The sequence below is a fragment of the Loxodonta africana genome, chromosome 21, assembly GCF_030014295.1.
Source record: "Loxodonta africana isolate mLoxAfr1 chromosome 21, mLoxAfr1.hap2, whole genome shotgun sequence".
In the NCBI taxonomy this organism is placed as follows: Eukaryota; Metazoa; Chordata; class Mammalia; order Proboscidea; family Elephantidae; genus Loxodonta; species Loxodonta africana.
The window spans coordinates 43,672,924-43,695,410 of NC_087362.1; the positions used below are offsets into that span (position 1 = coordinate 43,672,924).

General features: G+C 40.2%; 1 protein-coding gene across 1 annotated transcript in view; it reads left to right on the forward strand.

Annotated features, from left to right (window-relative positions):
- Positions 1-22,487, forward strand: part of GLG1 (golgi glycoprotein 1) — a 164,671-nt gene that overhangs the window by 130,168 nt on the left and 12,016 nt on the right. Inside the window, exons 9-22 of the mRNA XM_003417080.4 lie at positions 1,071-1,192; positions 2,551-2,652; positions 4,929-5,085; positions 7,148-7,285; positions 8,993-9,079; positions 11,018-11,080; positions 11,839-11,952; positions 13,358-13,446; positions 14,366-14,483; positions 15,675-15,767; positions 18,663-18,800; positions 20,211-20,334; positions 21,056-21,198; positions 21,398-21,499. Coding sequence (XP_003417128.1) covers positions 1,071-1,192; positions 2,551-2,652; positions 4,929-5,085; positions 7,148-7,285; positions 8,993-9,079; positions 11,018-11,080; positions 11,839-11,952; positions 13,358-13,446; positions 14,366-14,483; positions 15,675-15,767; positions 18,663-18,800; positions 20,211-20,334; positions 21,056-21,198; positions 21,398-21,499 — 1,590 coding nt within the window. The remainder of the gene's footprint in view (positions 1-1,070; positions 1,193-2,550; positions 2,653-4,928; positions 5,086-7,147; positions 7,286-8,992; positions 9,080-11,017; positions 11,081-11,838; positions 11,953-13,357; positions 13,447-14,365; positions 14,484-15,674; positions 15,768-18,662; positions 18,801-20,210; positions 20,335-21,055; positions 21,199-21,397; positions 21,500-22,487) is intronic.

Below are 22,487 nucleotides of genomic sequence, written 5' to 3' on the forward strand. Positions count from 1 at the left end.
TGTATCACCAATAAGGCTGTTTCACTTTCTTACCATTCATGTGTTCACTGGAGTAGCACTTTTTATTTCCTTCAAGAACATTTTCTTTGCATTCACAACTTGGCCAACTGTTTGGCACAAGAGGCCTAGTTTTCGGCCTGTCTTGGCTTTCAATATGCCTTCCTCACTAAGCTTAATCATTTCTAGCTTTTGATTTAAAGTGAGAGATGTGTGACCCTTCCTTTACTTGAACATTTTGAGGCCATCGTAGGTTTTTTTGTCTGTTCGTTCGTAGGTTATTAATTGGCCTAATTTCAATATTGTGATGTGTCAGAAAATAGGGAGGCCAGAGGAAAGGGAGAGAGATGGGGAACAGCCAGTCAGTGGAGCCATCAGAACACACACAACATTTATCTATTAAGTTTCACCGTCTTATATGGGTGCAATTCATGGCACCCTAAAACAATTATAATAGCAACATCAAAGATCACTGATCACAGATCATCATAATGAATATAATAATAATGAAAATGTTGGAAATATTGAGAGAATTACCAAAATGTGACACAGAGACATGAAGTGAGCACATACTGTTCGAAAAATAGTACTGATACACTTGCTAGATGCAGCGTTGCCACAAACCTTCCATTTGTAAAAAAACTCAGTATCAGGAAAGGGCAATACAACAAGGTATGTCTGTATTTACTCTCTTCCACTCAATTCTGGATTGGCCCCGACTGTCAGGTTTAGTAATCTGATTAACAAATAGGCAGATACGTGGAAAAAGGCAGCCTTCAAATTGTAAAGGTCTTTTGTTTTGCAAATGTCCGGGAATGGTTCAAAACTGGTGGACAAGCAATCCTTAGCTTAAACAGAAAAACTTGCAATCAAGGTAGAGAAACTAAGTCGTAAGGTATCCGGCTGGAGCTGTTGAGCTTGGCTGTTGAGCTTGTCCATTGTCAATTGTATTACCTAGTTAGAGAACACTATGATATACTAGACTGAATAACTGATTGTGTGGAGAGATGACATTACGCTTCCTTGATGCTCACGTGACTTTATTTCTTCTTCCTTACATTTTTTTAATCCAGCTTCAAACACTGATTCAGGAGACTGACCCTGGTGCAGATTATCGCATTGATAGAGCTTTGAATGAAGCATGTGAATCTGTAATACAGACAGCCTGCAAACACATAAGATCCGGAGACCCAATGTAGGTTGTCCTATTTGTTGTATTTGTCCATATCATATTTGGCAGCGCAGCCCAGGGAACATGACTTTTGGGTGGTTTAACATCTTAACTGAAATTTTTTTGAACAGGAGCACATACCAGCTTTTACGACTAGTAGTGGAATTGAGACTTTGGCTGTGCCTCATTCATCATGTAGACACCTATACCCAGCACTGATGATGTTTGTTGGCAGTACACAGACCTGTGCATTAGGTTACTTAATGATCAAATAAAAATGGTAGAAACACTGAGGCTAAAGTGGCACATGCTTTGGCTCTAGACTTCTCATGGTATTTGTTCATTGACTCATTGTGTACTTTGGCTATTTGATAATCATTACAAAGTGGTTAATTATCATTAAAATAGAAGGCAAAATGTAATGGTTGGAGAGGGTTGTGATGGCTCCAGAATGAAGGCTGGAGTTGCATCCAAGATCTAGGAAGGCTGCATAAATGCTAAAAGAAAGTGTGGGATTGTGCACATTAGTTTTGCTCCATATGATGTGAAAACAGCTCTTAAAACCTGGCTGTAATTAAGACAGGTTCCCCATTTGGCAAATATCATTATACCCTGCAGCTGGCAGTAACCAACAATGAAACGAATGTAGTCCATGTTTATCGTCATTCTGCCATGCACAAACTCCTGCTGTCTGTGCTGTGGTATGGGATTTAAAGTGGGGTGCTTCCTTATAGCTTTGTGTGGTTCAGAAGACAGACAAACACACTTAAGACTAATTAAGAATATTTATCAATATGAAAACAACTGCATCCAGCAAAAAAGGGGGCAGGGGAGAGGGAGGGAGGAGGAACTAGTACAGATTTAAGAGACATATCAATCAGATACAATATGTGGACTTTTTTCTGAGTTCTCATTCAAACAAACGTGAAAAGACATGAGATAACTGAGAAAATTTGGAAACCGACAAGATATTAAGTAATATTAAGGAAATTTTATTAATTTCTTTCAGTGTGATAATGGTATTATGTTCTCAAATGAAATTGTATGATTTCTAGAATTTTCTTTAAAATAGAAGCAAGTAGATTAAAACAAAATTGACCATTGGTAGATAAAGCAGGGGAGGGGAGGTTATTGTATGACTCTCTGTTATTATACGTATTGGAAATTTTTCCTAATAAAAATTTTAAAGCAGCTGTGCACAGATCTCATCAAGCTGAGTCTGTAAGTGCGGAGTGGCTCTGAAGTTAATATAAAGCATATTTGCTGTCAGTTCAGTTAATTTGAGAGACTCAGAAAAAAGGAAATAGTGATGTTGTGAGTTCTGGGTATGTCATCAGAGCTCTTCTTGCTTTGCTAAAATTTCACTCCTGTTCCATGGCCAGGATCCTCTCATGCCTGATGGAACACTTATACACAGAGAAAATGGTAGAAGATTGTGAACACCGTCTCTTAGAGCTACAGTATTTCATCTCCAGAGATTGGAAGTGAGTATTTTAAGCCCTAGTAAGTTTAATTGCCTCAGTCTACTCTCCTGCATATGTCAGTATCAACTGTATGTCTTGAAATAATCACTAGGAAAATATTTTTGTTAGTTTCTGAGATGGCTAACATACTCTGATTAGAGTGTGAAAAACATTCTTCACTTGCTTCCAGAACAGTGTCTAAAAGCAGAGTCAGCCCACTGCCCTTCAACTACCAACCATCTCTGTTCAACACTACTTTAGAAGCCAGGGTTACGACTCTGAAACAACAACCATCTATCCAGAAAGATCTCTGGCACCTCTGGGGACAGAAAAAGCATTTGCTTTTTTCAAATATGTCTCTAAGAACGTTATCATGCATTTTTATTTTTACTGATTTGCACTGGGTATGGAAGTTTGCTTTTATTTCTTTCACTATTCAAAGTTATTGAATTTATTCTGCCTTAAAAGGTTTTTTTCAATAAATGATAACTTGATTTTCTTAATTCATTTCTCATCCTGCTACCAGAAATAGAGAGGGGTTTGAACTTAGGGCAGGATCTCTATTACAGTATATAGTTTTTTGGCTACTATTTCTCTCCTTTTTTCTTGTGTGTTTTCCCTTCCCACCTCCAAAGCAGCCAGTAATGGCTGAGAAAATGGCTGCTCCTCCTGCTTGCCAAGTTCAGCTGCTTCCTGATTCAGTTGTATGAACCAATGTTTAGGTCATTAACTTTTTTTCTGGTGATTAAGACATGTTTACCCACATTCTTTACTAGAAAGAGATTACTTAAAGATTCCGTGTGTTTTAATTTCTTTTCCCTGAAAAAAGCTCGAAAAGAACTACAGAAAGCTGAGTAAGAATTTCCCTGTGCTTACTCAGGCCATTGAAACCAAAATAACAAAGAGTTTACTGAGTAACTGCCTTCATTGAAATCATGGGGTTTCTTTTCCGCCCTCTTCTTTAATCCTTTCCCCTGTGATTAAAAAGTGCTTCACAGTCCTAAAAGCTACTCATTAAATACTGGCTTCTCTACTCCCATTACATAGCCCTCCCTCAAAACTGACAGCATAATGTGGCCAGAATTGATCATCCCTTGATATAATTTGGACAAACAGCAGACTCTTTGCCTAATCCCTTGTCCCCAGGTTCAAAGTTAAATGTCAGGTTTTTGTTTTTGTTTTTAATTGACAAGCATATCCAAATAACCTAAAAACTGCAACTGCCTAAAATGTTATAAGACCTTACATTGCATGGGGAAAAAAGAAGAGGAGCAGTTTTACTGTAGAGGAAGTTCAGTGGGAGATTCTGTTTATCTTGCCATTTCTTGCTCTTGTTGAATCTAGTATATCAAGTAGGATTGAACTTCATTCATGCTTGGAAAAAAGTATTTACTGAATAAAAAGTTACGAATTGACTGGTGGTAGCTACAACCCAAGTTTTCTCATTTCAGCCAAGGCACGGTTGTTCTGAGTCTCCTATTGTAATTGTTGCCAGGTGAAAACCCCAGGTTCTGCTTGACTGGACTCGTCTCAGCCAATAAATAAGAGACTGAAGAGTCTCTCAACCTTCATTTCGTTGCACAAGGAAGGGAATAGTCAGGGCTGCTGTCGCCAAGACTGCTCAGCACGAGCAAGGAAGAAGGTTACTTTTAAGGCATTTACAAGTAGGAAGTTCATACAAGTTACCTCAGCAACATTCTTAATCATACTATGCAGGTGCAATGGGGTTTACATATAACTTCATGCATAGAATGTTCAGAAAATGGCAGTTAAACTCTGCCCAGAGGCGGGAAGTTACTATGTGTGAGGTACTTTAATGAACTAAAAGGTTATCCTGAATGTCAGTATGGTGCCTAAACCAGTTTCCACCAATTTCCTCTAGTTTTGGGCAGCAGTTAAGGAAAGAGGAATGAGGATTTTAATGTAAAACCAGGGGATGTGTCAAGCAAAGAAACCAAGATTTTAATGTAAAGCTATGGAATGTGCCAAGCAAGGTGCTGAGGCAGTGAAATTTTCAGCAGCCTGGGGACCTCTGTCTTATAACGTTAGGTATTTTACATAGCCAAAATAACATCTTTGAGGTAGGACTTAAATCCTCTGTAATAAGTTTAAAGTTCTAAAGGTTTACCACTGTGTGTTGCTTAAGAACAAAATTCGGGACTATGCTTTCATATATCTGCTGTCTCCACTACCCTGGAGATGATTGTCAATGAGTACACATTGTAAAAACTCTTTAGCATGTGTTAGAAGGAAAAATACAGTAAGTAGTGGTTATCTTTTAACTCTTAACTTTACAGGCTGGACCCTGTCTTATACCGCAAGTGTCAGGGAGATGCTTCTCGTCTTTGCCACACCCATGGTTGGAATGAGACCAGTGACCTTATGATGACTCCTGGAGCTGTGTTCTCTTGCTTATATAGACATGCCTACCGCACTGAGGAACAGGGAAGGAGGGTATGCAATCAACACTGACTTTATTTCTTCCTATTGTCATTTATTTTTTAATTAGTTTGCTATATAATTTTCCGATTTCTCTCTTTTTAATTTATCTGGTAGGGAGGGGTGTGCTGTACTACTAGAAACATTTTCATTCAGTGAGTATATGAAGAGTTGCTCCACCAGCTTCTTTCTGCCTGATTTGTTTTTAACAAACTGAGTGGGGAAAGAGTCCCAGTTTTTCTTCTTAAGCTAGCAAAATCTAAATCACAAATGGACAGTTAAACTCTGCTGCCTTAACTTTATTTAGCTGTAAAGATCCATTAGAAGCTTTTAGCCAGGACACAAATGGTTCCTTAGGCTGCTGTCCCTGGCAGCAGAAAACGTAATGCCTATATTAAAAGAGGCGTCTTTGACAGTGCACTAGTTGGAGCAGAAACCTCCATACCTCAGTCTCTTGGTATTTGTTTGCCCTCATCAATACCTTCTGTTGGGACATTATGTGTGCTTGGCCCTCAGGCAACATTTGCTGCCATCTGGTGCCACAGTGACATGTGGCTTGCTCTTCAGGGTAACCTTTCCAAGGCTTCTGAGATCCTTTATTGCATTTCAGTTCTTCATTTGTTACAGGAAATAGAGATGAAATTATTTCACCTTCATGTTTACAAATACTCCTCCTGAGCTTAATGCAAAAGTCAGATTGTTTAGGATTCTGAATCAGGAGACCAAAATGGAAAGAAATATTATACTTCAGCTACTGCTATCTTAGCCCAGTTTTTGTACTGCTCTGCAGGAGAATATGGGGATTTGTTGTTACTTTTTTCATCATATAATGAGCCTCTCATTAACCACAGGGGCTCCTAAACCCTAGGATCTTGCCAGTCACTACAGTAGGAGTTCCTTCTCTTGTAAATGGTCAAGAGAGAAAGGATGGCCCAAGGAACTAGATGATGCTCAGCTATCACCACTGACTGCTGTAACAGGGATCACAATAGAGGGTCCCAGACAGAGCAGGAGAAAAATTAGAACAAAATTCAAAGCCCCAAAAAAAGACAAGACTTACTGGTTTGACAATGACTGGAGGAACCCCCAAGACTATGGCCCCTGGACACCGTGCTTACTCAGAACTGAAACCGCTCCCAAAGTCCACCCTTCACCCAAAGATTAGACAGGCATATCAAACAATAATACACACATGAGGAACACACTTCTTGGTTCAATCAAGTATACAAGACCAAATGGGCAATGCCTGCCCACAATCAAAACAAGAAGGCAGGAAGGGACAGGAAAACAGAATGAATGGACACCGAGAACCCAGGGTGGAAAGGGGGAGAGTGCTGACACATTGCAGGGATTACAACTAATATCACAAAACACTTTGTGTATAAAATTTTTGAATGAAAAACTCATTTGCGTTGTGAGTTTTTACCTAAAACTCAGTAAAATTTAAGATGCTATTAAAAAAAAAAAAAGGGCAGAATGTTGGTGTGCTCCCTGTTTTAGTAAGGGATACTGATTATACCTGTCAATGACAACTCTCTCCGAGCCTTTCCAAAAATATTAGTTTCCACCTATGTTACTTTCTGCTAATTCTACATAACCCACCTAGAAGAGCCTGGTCCTGACCTGTAGTAACTGTTGCTTCTACTGTTCCCTGCTTATTCTTTCTGAGTTTAGGTAAATTTGAACTATGTTCTCCTCAACCAAGTGTATTTTCTGTTGTGAACTGGATCCAGCTTTCTACTCTACATGAATAAAACTCCCTAGCAAACCTAATCTGAATGAATCCAGTTTACTTTTATGTGGATACTCTCAGGAAAGAATGTGTTTTCCTATAGTATAATAGAAAATGCTGGCTCTATAATTGCATTCCGAGAAATAGAGGCTTTTCAGAATCCTCCTTTTTAGGAGGAGTCAATTCTTACTCTGTAAGAGACTCAAGGTATAAAGTTTAGGAGGTATAAAGTTTGTAGTTACAAACTATAAAGTTACTTGTTAGTTGCCTGACAACAGGTTTGCTCTTTCCAGTGTTATTTTGTTTTTCACCTTTTAAGGTATTTTGCTTGTTTTTCTCACGTAGCTCTCACGGGAGTGCCGAGCTGAAGTCCAAAGGATCTTGCACCAGCGTGCCCTGGATGTGAAGCTGGACCCTGCCCTCCAGGATAAGTGCCTAATTGACCTGGGGAAGTGGTGTAGTGAAAAAACAGAGACTGGACAGGTAGGGGACTTAGCTACCTGTGTGTCTTACAATATTATTGTTAATGATTAACATTTTATATAGAGTACAGACATCATGAAATCCATCTCTGTGTTTACTCCATGGGTGTGATTTATTACATTATTCAGTGTTCACTTCTGTAAAAATGGCTTGTGGGTGGTATCTGACCTCTTTCAACCCCACAAGGGGGAAGGAGAACCAAGATCAATGGCACAAGGCTGACTCCATGAGCTGGAGGCCAGACAAGCCTCCTCTCTCCACCATCTGTACTAACTCTGACTCCAGCCATTCCTCACACAGCACCCTCTACTTCCCTGCTGGGTTCGATAGTTCATTGCAATGGCCACACAGAACTCACAGACTATATTCACAATTATGGGGTTTATTAGGGAAGTAACAGTTACAACTTAGGCTCAGGAACACTCAGGATACAATTCTTCCATCAGGACAGCCTCTTCCCAACTGTGCTTGCAGGCAGGCTTCTCCCCGGCCCTAGGCCTCTCCCCAAAGGTGCTCAGCTTTCTCTGTGGGCCAGGAAGCCCACTGCACCATCTCCTGCCACTCTGTCTTTTCTGCCACCACCTCTCACCATCTTCAGGGTTGCAGCTTGCGTTCTCTCTCTCTCTCTCTCTCTGTTGGGCATGAAAGTATTTCGGTATTCTGCTTCCTGAGCCTGCTACAGTTTTGTTGGGTTTATTATTTGAAAATGCCAATAGTTTAGCTTCCTGTTGCCTTTCTCCAGTGAAACACAGGATGTGATGGCATGGAATCATAGGGAAGTTTCTTTTTCTTCCTACTGTCTGGTAACCATTTAGAAAGCTGCACTACATTGCATCCGTTGCTGAGAAGCTAAATTTAAGAAAAGATTCAATAAATAGGATTTTTTTTCCTTAGCCATTTATTTTTTACTCCATAGCGTTTTTCCCTGTGGCTCCCCCGCCCCACCGCCCACCTCCTTTCTGGCTGTTGTGTAATTCCTGCAACCCTTCTTTTCCCTTCCCATTCTAATTCTGAAACAAAGAGATTCTTGCAGAGTAACCAGTAAGTTAAACTTGATCCTTAACATAGCACTTGGCTGAGCAAATGGCTGTTGATAGGCTTTGGGAAGGTGAGCTGATGTTATACTTAAAACCTCTAAAAGAAATAGTAATAAACTGGTACTGGAAGGTGGCCCCAAACTGAGTTTCCAAAGCCCGGACAAAATAGCTTTTAGATACCCAAACTCTGGTGTGATCACTTGTTTTGGTGGAATTTCCCTCAGAGGATCCTTTGATGTGGATTAGGGTTAGAATCTCAGGTTTGACTTGCAGAACCGTGAACTCTGTGCTGTGTTCCAGGCACTGGGCCCTGACCTCCTTTGCACATGTGGTCTTAAATTAATCCATTTCTTTCACTGTGAATTTTTTGTCAAATTGTCATTATCAAAGTGCAGCTTTAAAATGGGAGGTAAGGACTATCTAAACAGAGATTAACAATGGAATAGCAGGGTGTTAATGAAGTGAAAATAAAGGCCTGATGAGATTTTTGGACTCTGAGCATACCTGAAAGTCAACTCTTGGTAGACTTGGTAGAGCTTTGACATTCTGGGGGCTTTTTACTTGAAAAGAAAGGGAGAACCACTCGAAAGGAAGTAGACACTGGTGTCTCAGCTTCCCTTGATCATTTATGGAACTCACAAATGCCAAGGGATTGCTTTTTTATTTGCAGGAGCTTGAGTGCCTCCAGGATCATCTCGATGACTTGGCTGTGGAGTGCAGAGATATAGTCGGCAACCTCACAGAGTTAGAATCAGAGGTAAGCAGTTTGCAGCTCATAGAAAGAAAGTGCCCTGTGAACAGCCTTTCCTTCGTTCTTAGTTACACTGTTTCTAAACTCTTGAGAGTGCAGGTTCTCTGTGAAACAAAAGAAGTCATAGTCTCCTCACTTGCTCTAGAGAAGTATATATTATGTTGCTTCCTGAATCCTTTCCCTTGTATCTCTAGAAAAATGTCCTATACACTAGCCCTTTGGTTTTCTTCATAAATTAGAGTTATCGCTGTGGTTAGCCTGCCTTTTTTCCCCCTTTAGAAAAGATAGCAGTTATGCTTCCGTTTAAGAAAGATAACAATACTTCAGATCTCTTACTCCCATTCAAGAATAGTCCAAGCATTTCTGTTTTCTTATCCTCAGCTCTTTAATCAGGTCATTTGGTAATGTTTGTATGTTTAATAAAATAAAAACCTGGGACTTCCAGTTAAACATGGAAGATTTGAATACATGTGTCCATCTCTGTTCCATCTTAAAATACACTAAAATACTTAAAATGGATCTTAAAAACTCATAAGCTTAGAAAGACAGTAAGAATGGGAGAGGAGATGACAGAAGATAAGAGAAGGCAACGAGACCAGAAGAACTAGATGGTGCCCGGCTGCTACAGCCGATGACTGCCCTGACAGGGAACACAACAGAGAACCCCTGAGGGAGCAGGAGAACAGTGTAATGCAGACCACAAATTCCTGTAAAAAGACCTGACTTAATGGTCTGACTGACACTAGAAGGACCCCGGTGGTCATGGCCCCCAGACCTTCTGTTGGTCCAGGACAGGAACCATTCCCAAAGCCAACTCTTCAGACATGGATTGGACTGGACAATGGGTTGGAGAGGGATGCTGGTGAGGAGTGAGCTTCTTGGATCATGTGGACACTTGAGACTATGTTAGCATCTCCTGTCTCGAGGGGAGATGAAAGGGTAGAGGGGGTTAGAAGCTGGCAAAATGGACACAAAAAGAGAGAGTGGAGGGAGAGAGTGGGCACTCTCATTAGGGAGAGAGTAATTGGGAGTGTGTAGCAAGGTGTATATGGGTTTTTGTGTGAGAGACTGACTTGATTTGTAAACTTTCACTTAAAGCACAATAAAAATTAAAAAAAAAAGAGAGAAGGCAACAAACTTTTGAAAACTAGAAAGCAAAAAAAAAAAAAAAAATGGACTGCTTGAAGAACTGATTATGAAAGAAGCCGACCTCAAGATGCATTTTTCCAGTATGTGCAGCTACTCCCCATCCTTAACAGAAGAGGTTTCCTTTCTGAAGAGGTTGATAGAGGGATTCTGAATGATGCACCAGTGGAGGGCAGGGGACATACTTTGAAAACAGTAAGATTTATGGAATGAACTATTTGAAGTGTCAAAATCAGCAGTACATGAAATTGCACTGGCAGTGTGTAACTCTTTGCAGGAAGGTGTTATTTTATCAGCTCGTGCCATACAGGGATTACTCTGCCAAACGCATTTCATATCTATTCCCCAGAGGTAGCAGTTTGTCTTCTGATGTGAGGGCAGTGATCTGTATCTGGTTTATAAGCTTATAAACGAAAGATAGATGTCAGTTACCCCTGTTTGCCTTTTGAACTGCTTAGCATTTTGGAAAAATTTCAAAGGCTTTACATTCTCTGTTACCATTAAGTGTTTCACACGCCACCTTTTCTCAGTTCTGCTTTCTCTTTTGTTCAGGCACAAGGGGAATCTGCCTCTAGAACATTTGCCTTTCAAAATACAATGTGGGACCAATTCTATCTGTCCAGGGGCTGACTATTTAATTTAAATATCAGAGTAGTTTCCAAATGTATATATTAGATTATTTACCCATCAGATGCTACTGATTCAGAAAAAAGAAACTGTTCTTTCTCCTCTCATCCCCACCCCTCTGGCCTTGACTCTTTCTAAAGCAGAATTATTAATATATTTAAACTTTTGCAGGATATTCAAATAGAAGCTTTGCTGATGAGAGCCTGTGAGCCCATAATTCAAAATTTCTGCCACGTAAGTGATCTTTAGAAAAACAAGGGTTATGGACAGAACCAAATTCATTGAGACTCACCTTCAAGTGTGTTGGACCCATCTCAGTCTTCAGCATACATTACTCTTGAGTGATAGCCAGCTTTGATAAGTTAAAGTTGAAAATGAAAACAAAATCAAGAGAGAGGCACCACCATCCTGAGCCAACCTTGTTTGATTATCCTTTGTAGGTGGCCAGGTATGTGGTTAGCAGCAGTTGTCGAGATGCCCTTTATAAGAACAGGTGGAACAGGGAAATTCCTATTAGTCTGACTGAGTTGTTTCTGATACATCAATCTAGAATTTGTTGCTAGTAATAGTGGCTTCCCCTTCCAACTGTCTCATCACACCTCAATATTGAGTGAATACCTGTGTTTTGTTACTTTATTCACGTGTTGAATTACCTAAATTGTGGGAGTGAGATACACTGTGAATCCTAAGGATCTGACAGTCAGGAGGCTATGTAAGATATTATCCCAAAAACCAGCTGCTGGTGTCATCTAAGGAGAGGAATCCAGGCACTGCAAAGTACATATTCTTGTTGGAGTTTCATGCAGAGTAAATTGCGATGTAAATTTTATTCTACGCAATGTTTATCCCAGTCTTATTTTAAAACAACTTATGATGTATATTGTTTGCCAGGGCCTCTAGAATTAGTCCAGTTTGCATTGCCCATGGATTTGGGTCCAGGTTTTGTTCATTAACTGTTACAAATGAGTGGAAATGTGTATTGCCTTCCTCAGGATGTGGCAGATAACCAAATAGACTCTGGAGACTTGATGGAGTGCCTGATACAAAACAAGCACCAGAAGGATATGAATGAGAAGTGTGCCATTGGAGTCACCCACTTCCAGCTGGTCAGTAACACCTGACTGTCGGCTTCCTGTGTTGGCTGCTCAGATGGTTACTGAATACCTTCCCTTTCAGAACATCATAGCACCTCTTCTGTGAGAAGTCATTTTTCTAAACATAGATCCTTTTGATTCTGTTCTTAGCAAATGTTGGGTTTTTTCTACTGTGACCATGTACTTTGTTAAAACCCATTGTCCCATAGGGTTTCCAAGGAGTGGCTGGTGGATTCAAATTTCTGACCCTTTGGTTAACAGCTGAGCTTTTAACCACTGTGCCACCAGGGCTCCACATTCTTTGTTAAACCAACCCAAATCAAACCCACTGCCGAGTCGATTCTGACTCATAGCAACCCTATAGGACAGACTAGAACTGCCCGGTAGAGTTTCCAAGGAGCGCCTGGTCGATTCGAACTGCCAACCTTTTGGTTAGCAGCTGTAGCACTTAACCACTAAGCCACCAGGGTTTCCGATATCCTTTGTTAGGCTCCTGGAAATGCAATGACAAATAGGACATAGTCTGTACCCTTATGAAGTATATAATCCAGTGGGGATAGAGATAAGTAAAATGGCCATTTCCTTCTTCAGTCACATTGCTTGCTTTCATGAGATATTTTGTCATCTCTGTTTACAGTTAGTGGGGTCTGTTATTTTGTGTTACTGGTCAGTGCAGTAGAACAAATGTGTGTCAACACACTGTATGCTAAGCCTTTTTTTTTTTTTTTCTTTTAAATCATACTACCCAGATCTAGCATTTGAGTGAGAAGTCAGACCATACTCTTCTATCATATTTCTAAAGGAAGTATTTCTGGTATAGCAAGTGCTTCCTTCCCAGGAAGCCGAAATCCAGTCATATTTGTTAAGTTCACATCTTGGGACTTGTAGCATTCCTGACTGCCTTCAACAGTTTATTGTGCATTCATCAAATGTTACTGAGTGTTTTCCAAGTGGTGGTAAAACAGATAAAACCCCTGTCCTCATAGACTTCATGTTCTGGTAAGAGAAAGACATAAAATACAAGGTTACAAGTAGATAGACAATCTAAGGTCATTCTATGAAGAAACATAAAGCAGAGTAAAAGAGTGCAGGGTGAAGGAGAAAGAGGGCTTTAAAAAAAGGAGGCATTTGAGTAGAAACCTCAAAGAAGCAAGGGAGTAAACCTTGTGAAGATCTGGGAGAAAAGTGTTTCAGCTAGAGGGAACAGTTACATGTGTGATTGGAATAGAAGAGAAGCAAGGTAGTGCCTAGTGAGGGTATTACAGAGAGACAGAAGGGTAATGACATCAGAGAGACAGAAGGCAAGTCATGCAGGGTCTTGTAAGCAGTCTTCTGAAAACTATATGAATAAAATGTCACCCACCACTGCTGACTAAAACTCACCACAGAGCTTCTGATTTTCTTTCTTATCTTTCAGGTTCAGATGAAGGATTTTCGATTTTCTTACAAGTTTAAAATGGCCTGTAAGGAGGACGTATTGAAACTTTGCCCCAACATAAAAAAGAAGTATGTAACTTCTAGTTGATTGTCCTATTTCTCCCAAGACGCTTTTAGCTACTGAATAAATCTCCAGGATATCCGACAACCTCCTATTGTCTAGCAGGATTAGCCCTGGAGACTGCCTGTATTATCTCTTTGGTAGTGTGGCCATATACTTGAATTGTCTGGGCAGATAATCTTTATAGCTGCCTAGAGGCACAACACAACTGATGATAGTTCTTATATGGAGAGCCCATAGGCTAAAGGAACGTTTTGAATTTCTCCAGGCTCAGGCAATCTAACTGATAGTTTGTGTACTTAGAGGAGCAAATTGCAGTGTGAGTGAAAGATGTTAATTGACTTCCTCCTGGCATCATTACATTATGTCATTTTCACAAAGCAGCAAAGGCTTGTACTGAGTTATCTAGTGAACAAACAAAAAGTTTATTCATTTAAGAATTAGTCTTAAAGAGGAGAGCGAGAAGCTTTTATGGCATGGCTGCCCAAATTCTTCCATGCTGGCCTTTGAAAAGGCATGTCTGTAGAACACATTTTCCCTCATATAAACCAAGTTACCATTTTGCTCAGGTTTCTGTACCTTTCAGGAATGCGTTTCACAGTATGTCAAGGAGACACGGTCCCAAAGATAAGACCGGCATTCCTCTGTAGTCACTTGTTTTTAACAAAGCAAGTGTTGAACTCTTCCTTGCACACATGTCCCTTTCTGGCCTCCCCTCCAGTCAAGAGTGTAGTCAGCATTGAGGCTGCTGTGTGAGTTTTAGGACATACACAGTCAAATAATTGCTGCTTTTAGCACTCTAAAAAACAGTGAGAATTACAGGGAAAGGCATTCAAAAACACGGTAAAGTGCGTCATGAATTCAGGACAAATGGTGTGGCTCCTGCCCCAGTCCAGCCAGTCTCAAGCCTTCTCCTTTCCTTGGCAGGGTGGACGTGGTGATCTGCCTGAGCACCACTGTGCGCAATGACACCCTACAGGAAGCCAAGGAGCACAGGGTGTCCCTGAAGTGCCGCAAGCAGCTCCGGGTGGAGGAGCTAGAGATGGTAATGCCTCACAGCTCCCATTCCAAGAAACCACAGAACAGGGTTTTTAGGAAGTTGGATGAGGGACTAGGGCAAATTGGAAGACATTAGCCACTATTCGGATGATTAAGACTTGAAGCCATATGCCAAAATTTAACCACATGTCAATTAGTTTCTTGATTCACTTTTTTTTTTTAAGCATGTGGTACAGTCATTGGCTCAATAATTCCTCAAGGATGGGGGTTCTTTCTCTTTCTCCACTCTGCTATCTTGGCATCAGCTTCATCCTAAGGCTGGTTTCCTTCATGGTTACAAGATGGCTGCCTTTAACAGTTGGGCCACCTGCTCCATTATTCATATCAAGCAAGGAAAAGAAAGATGGAAAGAAACGTTCTCCCACAATGAAATAAAGATGCATTCCTTCAGTTTGATTGGGAAGGGTCAGCTTTGGATTTGTGCCTGCTCGCTGACCAGTAACAGTCTCTAAGGAATGTCCTGCACTGATCAGCTTACTGATCATTAAGGTGAACTGGATAATGGGTAGGTAATCACAATAGGCACTATAGGAGGAAACTTCTTGCTTTACTTTTGAGGTTAAACCCGTGTTAGGAAGAAGTCTAAGAAATATTCTTAATATGGTTTGTACTGCGGATCATATTTGTTTCACCTCAGTGTGAACAAAAACTAGTAATGAAAACCAAACAAAATTAATTTCTCAAAAGTTGCATTATCTGATTTTCATATATAATGGCAGTGATTCAGTGATAATTCTGTTTAAGTGGAGCTGACCTAATTGTTCTGTTATATAGACTTGTTTCAAGCTGGAAGCTTTTGGTCCCTAGCTTATGTGCTCACCTCTTTCTGTAAAATAATAATACTAACAGTGACAGTAGAACCCTGTATTTACATGGTTGTTTTAAATACTAAGTGGTTTCCATATATATTATCTTATTTCATCTCACAGCAGTCCTGTGAAGAGGTCCAGGTAAGTCGTAGCATTTCATTTGGCAAACAAGGTCCAAGCCACTGTAGTTATTTAGTGGCAGAACTGTGAGAATTACAGTTCAGTCTACTGGACAACCCTACTGCCATTTTGCTGTATAGAAGTGGTAGTCACTAGGCAAGATCCAGTCAACAGATAAGTATGTAGAACATTCGACAACTCTAGCTTAAAATAAACTCTGTTTTCCATGCTGGCTCCCTCTCATGCAGACAGAAGACATCCGTCTGGAACCAGATCTGTATGAAGCCTGCAAGAGTGACATCAAAAACTACTGTTCCACTGTGCAGTACGGCAATGCTCAGGTAACTTTGGTTTTGTTTTTATTTTTTAATTATAAAAGTATTGTGAAAATAACATTTTAATGATTAATTCTTCACTGGTGGGAGAAGCTCCATCATATCCTACCTGCAATCCCCTCTTAAGCCAAACCAGACTACTTTTCAGTCCCCAACAAAGTTCCTTACCTGCCCTCCCTTTGTCTCTTACTCATTTCCTTCCCCGTTTCATGTTGCCCTTCCCCATCGTGTCTGCCTAATAAACTCCTAATCATCCTTCAAATGCCTCCTCTTCTCTGTAGTTTTCCCAACACTCTGTTCCCATTGCACAGAACTTCTTGACTAGAGATCACATAAGAATTCACCTATGGAATTTTTTTTTTTTTTTTAAATACAGAGAACAGGGCCCTACCCATAATCTCTGAGAATGAAGGGCAAGCAAATGATTTTTGTTTTTGTTGTTAATTTCTCCTGGTAACTCAGGTACTCCTTCTAGTTAAGGTCATTGCCATGGTGCTTTAGCTTTTGAGATAATTTCTTCGTTGGCTTCTTGTATCTAATACTGCTGATGCAAAGTCTGATGTCATTCAGATTCTCATTATCTGCAAAGAATCCTATAATTTCGCCGTGGTGTGATTAAGTCTGGATTTTGTTTTCTTTATCCTGATTGGCCTTTTCAATCTCAGAATTTCTCCATTTCTGGGACATTCTTGATCATTATTCATTCAAATATTGTCTTTCTTTCTTTTTTGGAACTCTTATTAGCTGGATCATGTGAATCTGTCCCCCGTGTCTCTTAACTTTTTCTTTCATGTTTCCATTTCTTTGTCTCTTTTTTCTTCGCTGAGGTTTGTCAGTTACAGTTCCCAGACTGAAAGCTTTTTTTTTTTCAGCTTTGTCCATTCTGCTCTTCAGAGAGACCACCAATTAATTGAGTTTTTAATTTCAACAATTACATTTTTTGGTTCTAAGATCACTAATTGGTTCTTTTCATGACTACCTGTTCTTGATTCTTCCTTACCATTTTCTCCAGTATTGCTCAAACCAAAAAAAAAAAACCAAACCCACTGCCATCGAGTCGATTCCGACTCATAGCGACCCTATAGGACAGAGTAGAACTGTCCCGTAGAGTTTCCAAGGAGCGCCTGGCAGATTCAAACTGCCGACCTTTTGGTTAACAGCTATAGCACTTAACCACTACGCCACCAGGGTTTCCGTATTGCTCAAAGGATGTTAAATATATTTTTGAATTCTCATTTTAATTGTTCTGTTGCCTCTTTCCCCTCAATTTTGTGTCCTTGCTTTATCTCACTTATAACCTTATGGCATTGTTGTTGTTATTAGCTGCTGTTGAGTCAGTTCCAACTCATAGCAACCATATGTAAAACAGAACGAAACACTGCCCAATCCTGAGCCGTCCTCAGAATTGTTGCAGCCACCAAGTCAGTCCATCTCACCAAAGGCCTTCCTGTTTTTGGCTGACCCTCTAACAAGAATGATGTTGTTCTCCAGGGACTCATCCCTCCTGATAACATGTCCAAAGTATGTGAGACGTAGTCTTGCCATCCTTGCTTCTAAGGAGCATTCTGGCTGTACTTCTTCCAAGACAGATTTGTTCATTGTTTTGGCAGTCCGTGGTATATTCAGTATTCTTCACCAACACCATAATTCAAAGGCATTAATTATTCTTCGGTCTTCCTTATTCATCATCCAGCTTTTGCTTGCATAGGAGGTGACTGAAAACACCATGGCTTGGGTCAGGTGCACCTTAGTCTCCAAAGTGACATCATAGCTTTTCAACACTTTAAAGAGGTCTTTTGCAGCACATTTGCCCAATGTAATATGTCTTTTTGATTTCTTGACTGGTACTTCCATGGGTGTTGATTGTGAATACAAGTAAAATGAAATCCTTGACAACTTCAGTCTTTTCTCCGTTTATCATGATGTTGCTTATTGGTCCAGTTGTAAGGATTTTTGTTTTCTTTATGTTGAGGTGTAATCCATACTGTAGTCTTTGATCTTCACCAGTAAGTGCTTCAAGTCCTCTTTACTTTCAGCAAGCAAATTTGTGTCATCTGTATAACCGGGTAGTTAATGAGTCTTCCTTCACTCCTGATACCCCATTCTTCATATAGTCCAGCTTCTTGGATTATTTGGTGAACTATTGGTGATTTTTCTTGTGCCTTGAGAATTTCATTGAAGTCCCATGACTTTAGACTACAGTCCTCACTGCTGCAACTTATCATCTGCTTTCCTTCTTCATCTTTTTTATAATACTTAAAAGTTTGGTGTAGGAAAGGGGAGACTTCAGGATATACTTTATTTGCTATCTTAAAATCCATTCCATGGCACTTTATGCTTTTATGTTAGTGTTCATCTTTTTTTAATTATAGCTATCTACTTATATAAGTTTGTCCAGTGAGATTATGTATTTGTCAAGGGTAAGGATTGGGTCTGATTCATAGCATCTAAGACAGTCTATCCTCACGTGATAAACAATCAGTAATTGCGGAATTAGATTGAACCTCCTGACTTTTGCCTACTACCTAGTCAGAGTTCTTGATCCAGGAATATGCAGAGAGCCTAATGTATGCTCCAAAAGGAGACTTGAAAAGGAGCAGCTCTAGAGGGCAGAAGAAACCAGGAATGCCAAGTGGCTTTCCTTCCCTTTGGACTCCAGTACAGCCTGCTACTCATCCTTAATTTGTATACAGTTTGGTTTGTTATTAGCCCTAAGCTTGTGGGTTTATGATTCTCCTTGGAGTGGAAATCTTGATTCCCATTGCCTGAGAATTAGAAACAAAAGGTACTTAGATAGAAAAATGGAGGGCACACTAAGAGAACTGATGCTTCACAGTTAGAATACATGGATTGCCAATCCCTGACACACTTCTCAACTTGACCGTAATTCTTATGCCATAGATTATTGAATGTCTGAAAGAAAACAAGAAGCAGCTAAGTACCCGTTGCCACCAGAAAGTATTTAAGCTGCAGGAGACAGAGATGATGGACCCAGAACTAGACTATACACTTATGAGAGTCTGCAAGCAAATGATAAAGGTAAGGAATCCAAAACCAAGGGCTCAGTAAGTAAGGGTAAATCAAATGACAATGATAACATTAACTTCTTTAAATTTCAGAGACTATTCATATAATTTTCTAATATTAGCGTCTTTTGTACAGCTAAGACAGTGTTTCTCAGAGTGTGATCCCTATACCAGCATCGTCATGATCACCTGGGAACTTACAAATTCTTGGGTCCCATTCAGATCTACTGAATCAGAAACTCTGGAAATAGAGCAGACAGTCTGTTTAAGGAGCCCTCCAGGTGATTCTGATGCATGCTCAAGTTTGAGAATCACTGAGCTGAGATGACTTTGGCCTGAGGTACAAATAAATGTATGCCCAATAAATACAAGATTGGTTTTGAAGGAGGTTAATGGTAGGTATACTGAGAACACCACTATTGAACTTCCTGATCATCCATCTACACAAAAGCTTTTTTTAATCCTGCAGGTTGCTTTGTTTCATTTACTTCTCCAGTGGATGTTCTCTTGCATCAGGGCTAACTTGAGTACCTGGATTTAAGTTCCATGATCTGTCCACATATACACAGAGAAATCCATGGTTCTAACCCCTTACTTCAGCTTTCCGTTAAAACAAAATGCTACTTTTCACCCTATCAAATAAATTCTGAAGATGATTTTGAAAGTTAGAAATGTCAGGCTCTGCTTTGAGAGAGCTCTGTAAGAATTTGATACCTTTTATAAAAATCAGCAACGCAAGTTCCCACATTAAGATGTCAATAGATAATAATCACTTACATATTAGAGAACTAGAAATGGAGCTCTGGGAAGGGAGGCTTGATGCTCAAGGGTCTCCTCCAGAGTTTTCAGACACTGTGACACTTAAAGACTTGTAGTTTAGCAAGTAGAGACGAGCTTATTACAACTAGTCTAAAATGAATCTCTACCTTAAAGGACAATAACAAGTACACAGGGGCTAGCTCCACAGTGTCCGGTAGGCTCATAGCCCCTGGAGTTAAGAGGTGAACCAGACTGGGTCGTTACCCCACATGCTTTTTCACATTGGTTGGTGGGTAATACTTGGGTTTTTCCACTGGGATTGGGTAGATAAGTCTTGAGGGCTACATGGTCACCTGGTACAATGTTATGCTTAAACAGTATTTAAGCTCATAAGATGCCATGTAATTTACCAAAGCCATATAGGTAGAGGATCAACCCCATGTAATATAGGAAACAGTGAGATACTGGAGAGAAATTTGGGAGAAAATGGGTAAAAAAAGAAAAGCTTGGGGTCAGGTACTTATTCAGGCTTAGCCAATTCTCTGGTACTTAGTGATACCTTCAGGCTACTTCTTTCATAAGCATTCCGGTAGATGTGAGAGTGATCCCAGATGGTACTAATTGCCATATTTGGATAACTGTATTATAAAAACTTTGTTTGCAGAGGTTCTGTCCTGAAGCAGACTCTAAAACCATGTTGCAGTGCTTGAAGCAAAATAAAAATAGTGAACTGATGGATCCCAAATGCAAACAGATGATTACCAAGCGCCAAATCACCCAGAACACAGGTAGGCTGGCTTTCCTGCTGAGTATACAGCTGAAATGGAATTGAGTGGGTACAGAATTATTTAATTAAACTGCAGGTGCTTTATTACCCATGAATTTTAAGGGCAAGAGACGGTGTGTAAGCAGAATGGTTTACTCCTCCTTCAAAGAGGATCCAGAAAAATGCAATGAAAGTCATGGAAAAGAGGAAGTTAGAAAAAAAACAGAAAACTGCCCTTGAAAGGCCTTCTGACGGAATCAGGGCTGAGTCCCCTGCAAAGAAACGCCTAGAGATTTATAAAACGTCATGCATATAGCAGGAGAATATGTGGGTAATCGGTTTTAGAACAGATGAATATAGCTCTGAGTTGCAAGATCCTGTATCTCAATGGCAAGGTCTGTTAGATATTTCCTTCTTGGTGTTTTCAGGTATATCTGTTGTAGGGAAGGTTGTCTGCTTGATTTCTGTGAAGATTACTTAGAAGATTAGGTCCATAAGACCCTGCAGAGCTGCAGTGCAGAGCCAAGGAATTCCTGGAGATCTCCAGATCTACCGTTTTACCAAATCTTAGTGCTGATTAAAAACAGTGTAGTGAGAGCTCAGGAAATATTCATGGAATAAATTCATCAGTGGTTGTAATCATGGTCATGTACTTAATGTGCCCTTCTTTGGAGAGTGAGTGTCTAAAAATCTGTTAATCTAGGTAGAGTACTTTATCACATACTTAGCACTTTCTGTTCTAGATTACCGCTTAAATCCTGTGCTAAGGAAAGCCTGTAAAGCTGACATTCCTAAATTCTGTCATGGAATCCTGACTAAGGCCAAGGATGATTCAGAGCTAGAAGGTCAAGTCATCTCTTGCCTCAAACTGAGATATGCCGACCAGGTAAACTGGCCTGGGCTCTCCACAGAAATGTATATATGGAGCCAACTCTGCCCCTGGGAGTTTTCTCTTTTGAAGTCCCTGGCTTGCTCCTACTTTTCCTAGACCTTTTCATACCTTCCCAATCCAGGGGCTAAGGGGCCAAAAAAAAAAAACTGAAGTTCTCCAACAGGCTGATTTATGCCCCCTTTCTCACATGTAGCGCCTCTCTCCAGACTGTGAAGACCAGATCCGGATTATTATCCAAGAGTCTGCTCTAGATTACCGACTAGACCCTCAGCTCCAGCTGCACTGCTCAGAAGAGGTAGGATCTGGGTATAAAACTGGTTGTGAACAGACCTGATCAGAGAAGCTACTGTTGAAGAATTCTTTACTATGCTTTCTTTCTCTTCAGCCCTGAATCTGTGGTTAGTTGAAGGCCCGTCTTCTATGCTCTCCATTGTCTTTGCTCCTGGTTTTTTAACACCGAATTAGACTTGGCTTTAGTGCTATAGGATCAATATAAGTCAGAACCAACTTGATGGCAGTGGGTTTTGGTTTGGTTTTTTGGGGAGTTAGTGTTGTCGCTACACAACTTTGTTTCTATATTTCTCTATTGAAAAGGGTATTCTTTTATTTTACCTATCTAGATATGATTTGTTCTTTCCTTCTCCTTATTCATCATGGTCAGCCCAGGGCACCTCAAGTCTTGCCAGAAAGATGAAAGTGCTCCCATAATTGCCCTAAAGAAATAGAAATTATTAGACTTCCTAGCTAGATAAGGACATGCAGAGAGCCCTGTTCAACATATGTCAATTTTAGGGGATCATAGCTAAAGATATTTCAAGAAAACTTATTAGAACTGTCCAAAGAAATTTAAACATTTCTCCGTTGCATGGGCTTTGTTTCAGGACTCTTTTGTGTGTTTCTGTGTGCGTGTGCATGCTTGTGCTTCCAGACTATAAATATGGGTTGACCCTCAGCCTCTGTAAGTGGCAAGTTTTTGCTTTTAATGTTTTACTGGCGATATAACCTTCCTTCTTGTGGAACCAGGGAGTATCCATCTTTGTGACTAGTCCTGGGACAATCTGACTCAAATCTCAGGGTAGGCAGCATAAAGATATATTGGTACTGATTTTGGACTCGGTATGCCAGTCGTTGTGAAGGAGAACAGAGTCTAGCATCCAATACGAGAGAGAAGGGAGTGAAATTCACCAGGACTCTGTTTGAGAAGAACCCTCATCACATGTGGTCGGAAGATCACCAAATCGACATGTTTCAGAGACCATGGCTTCTGGTGATAGCAGGGTTGT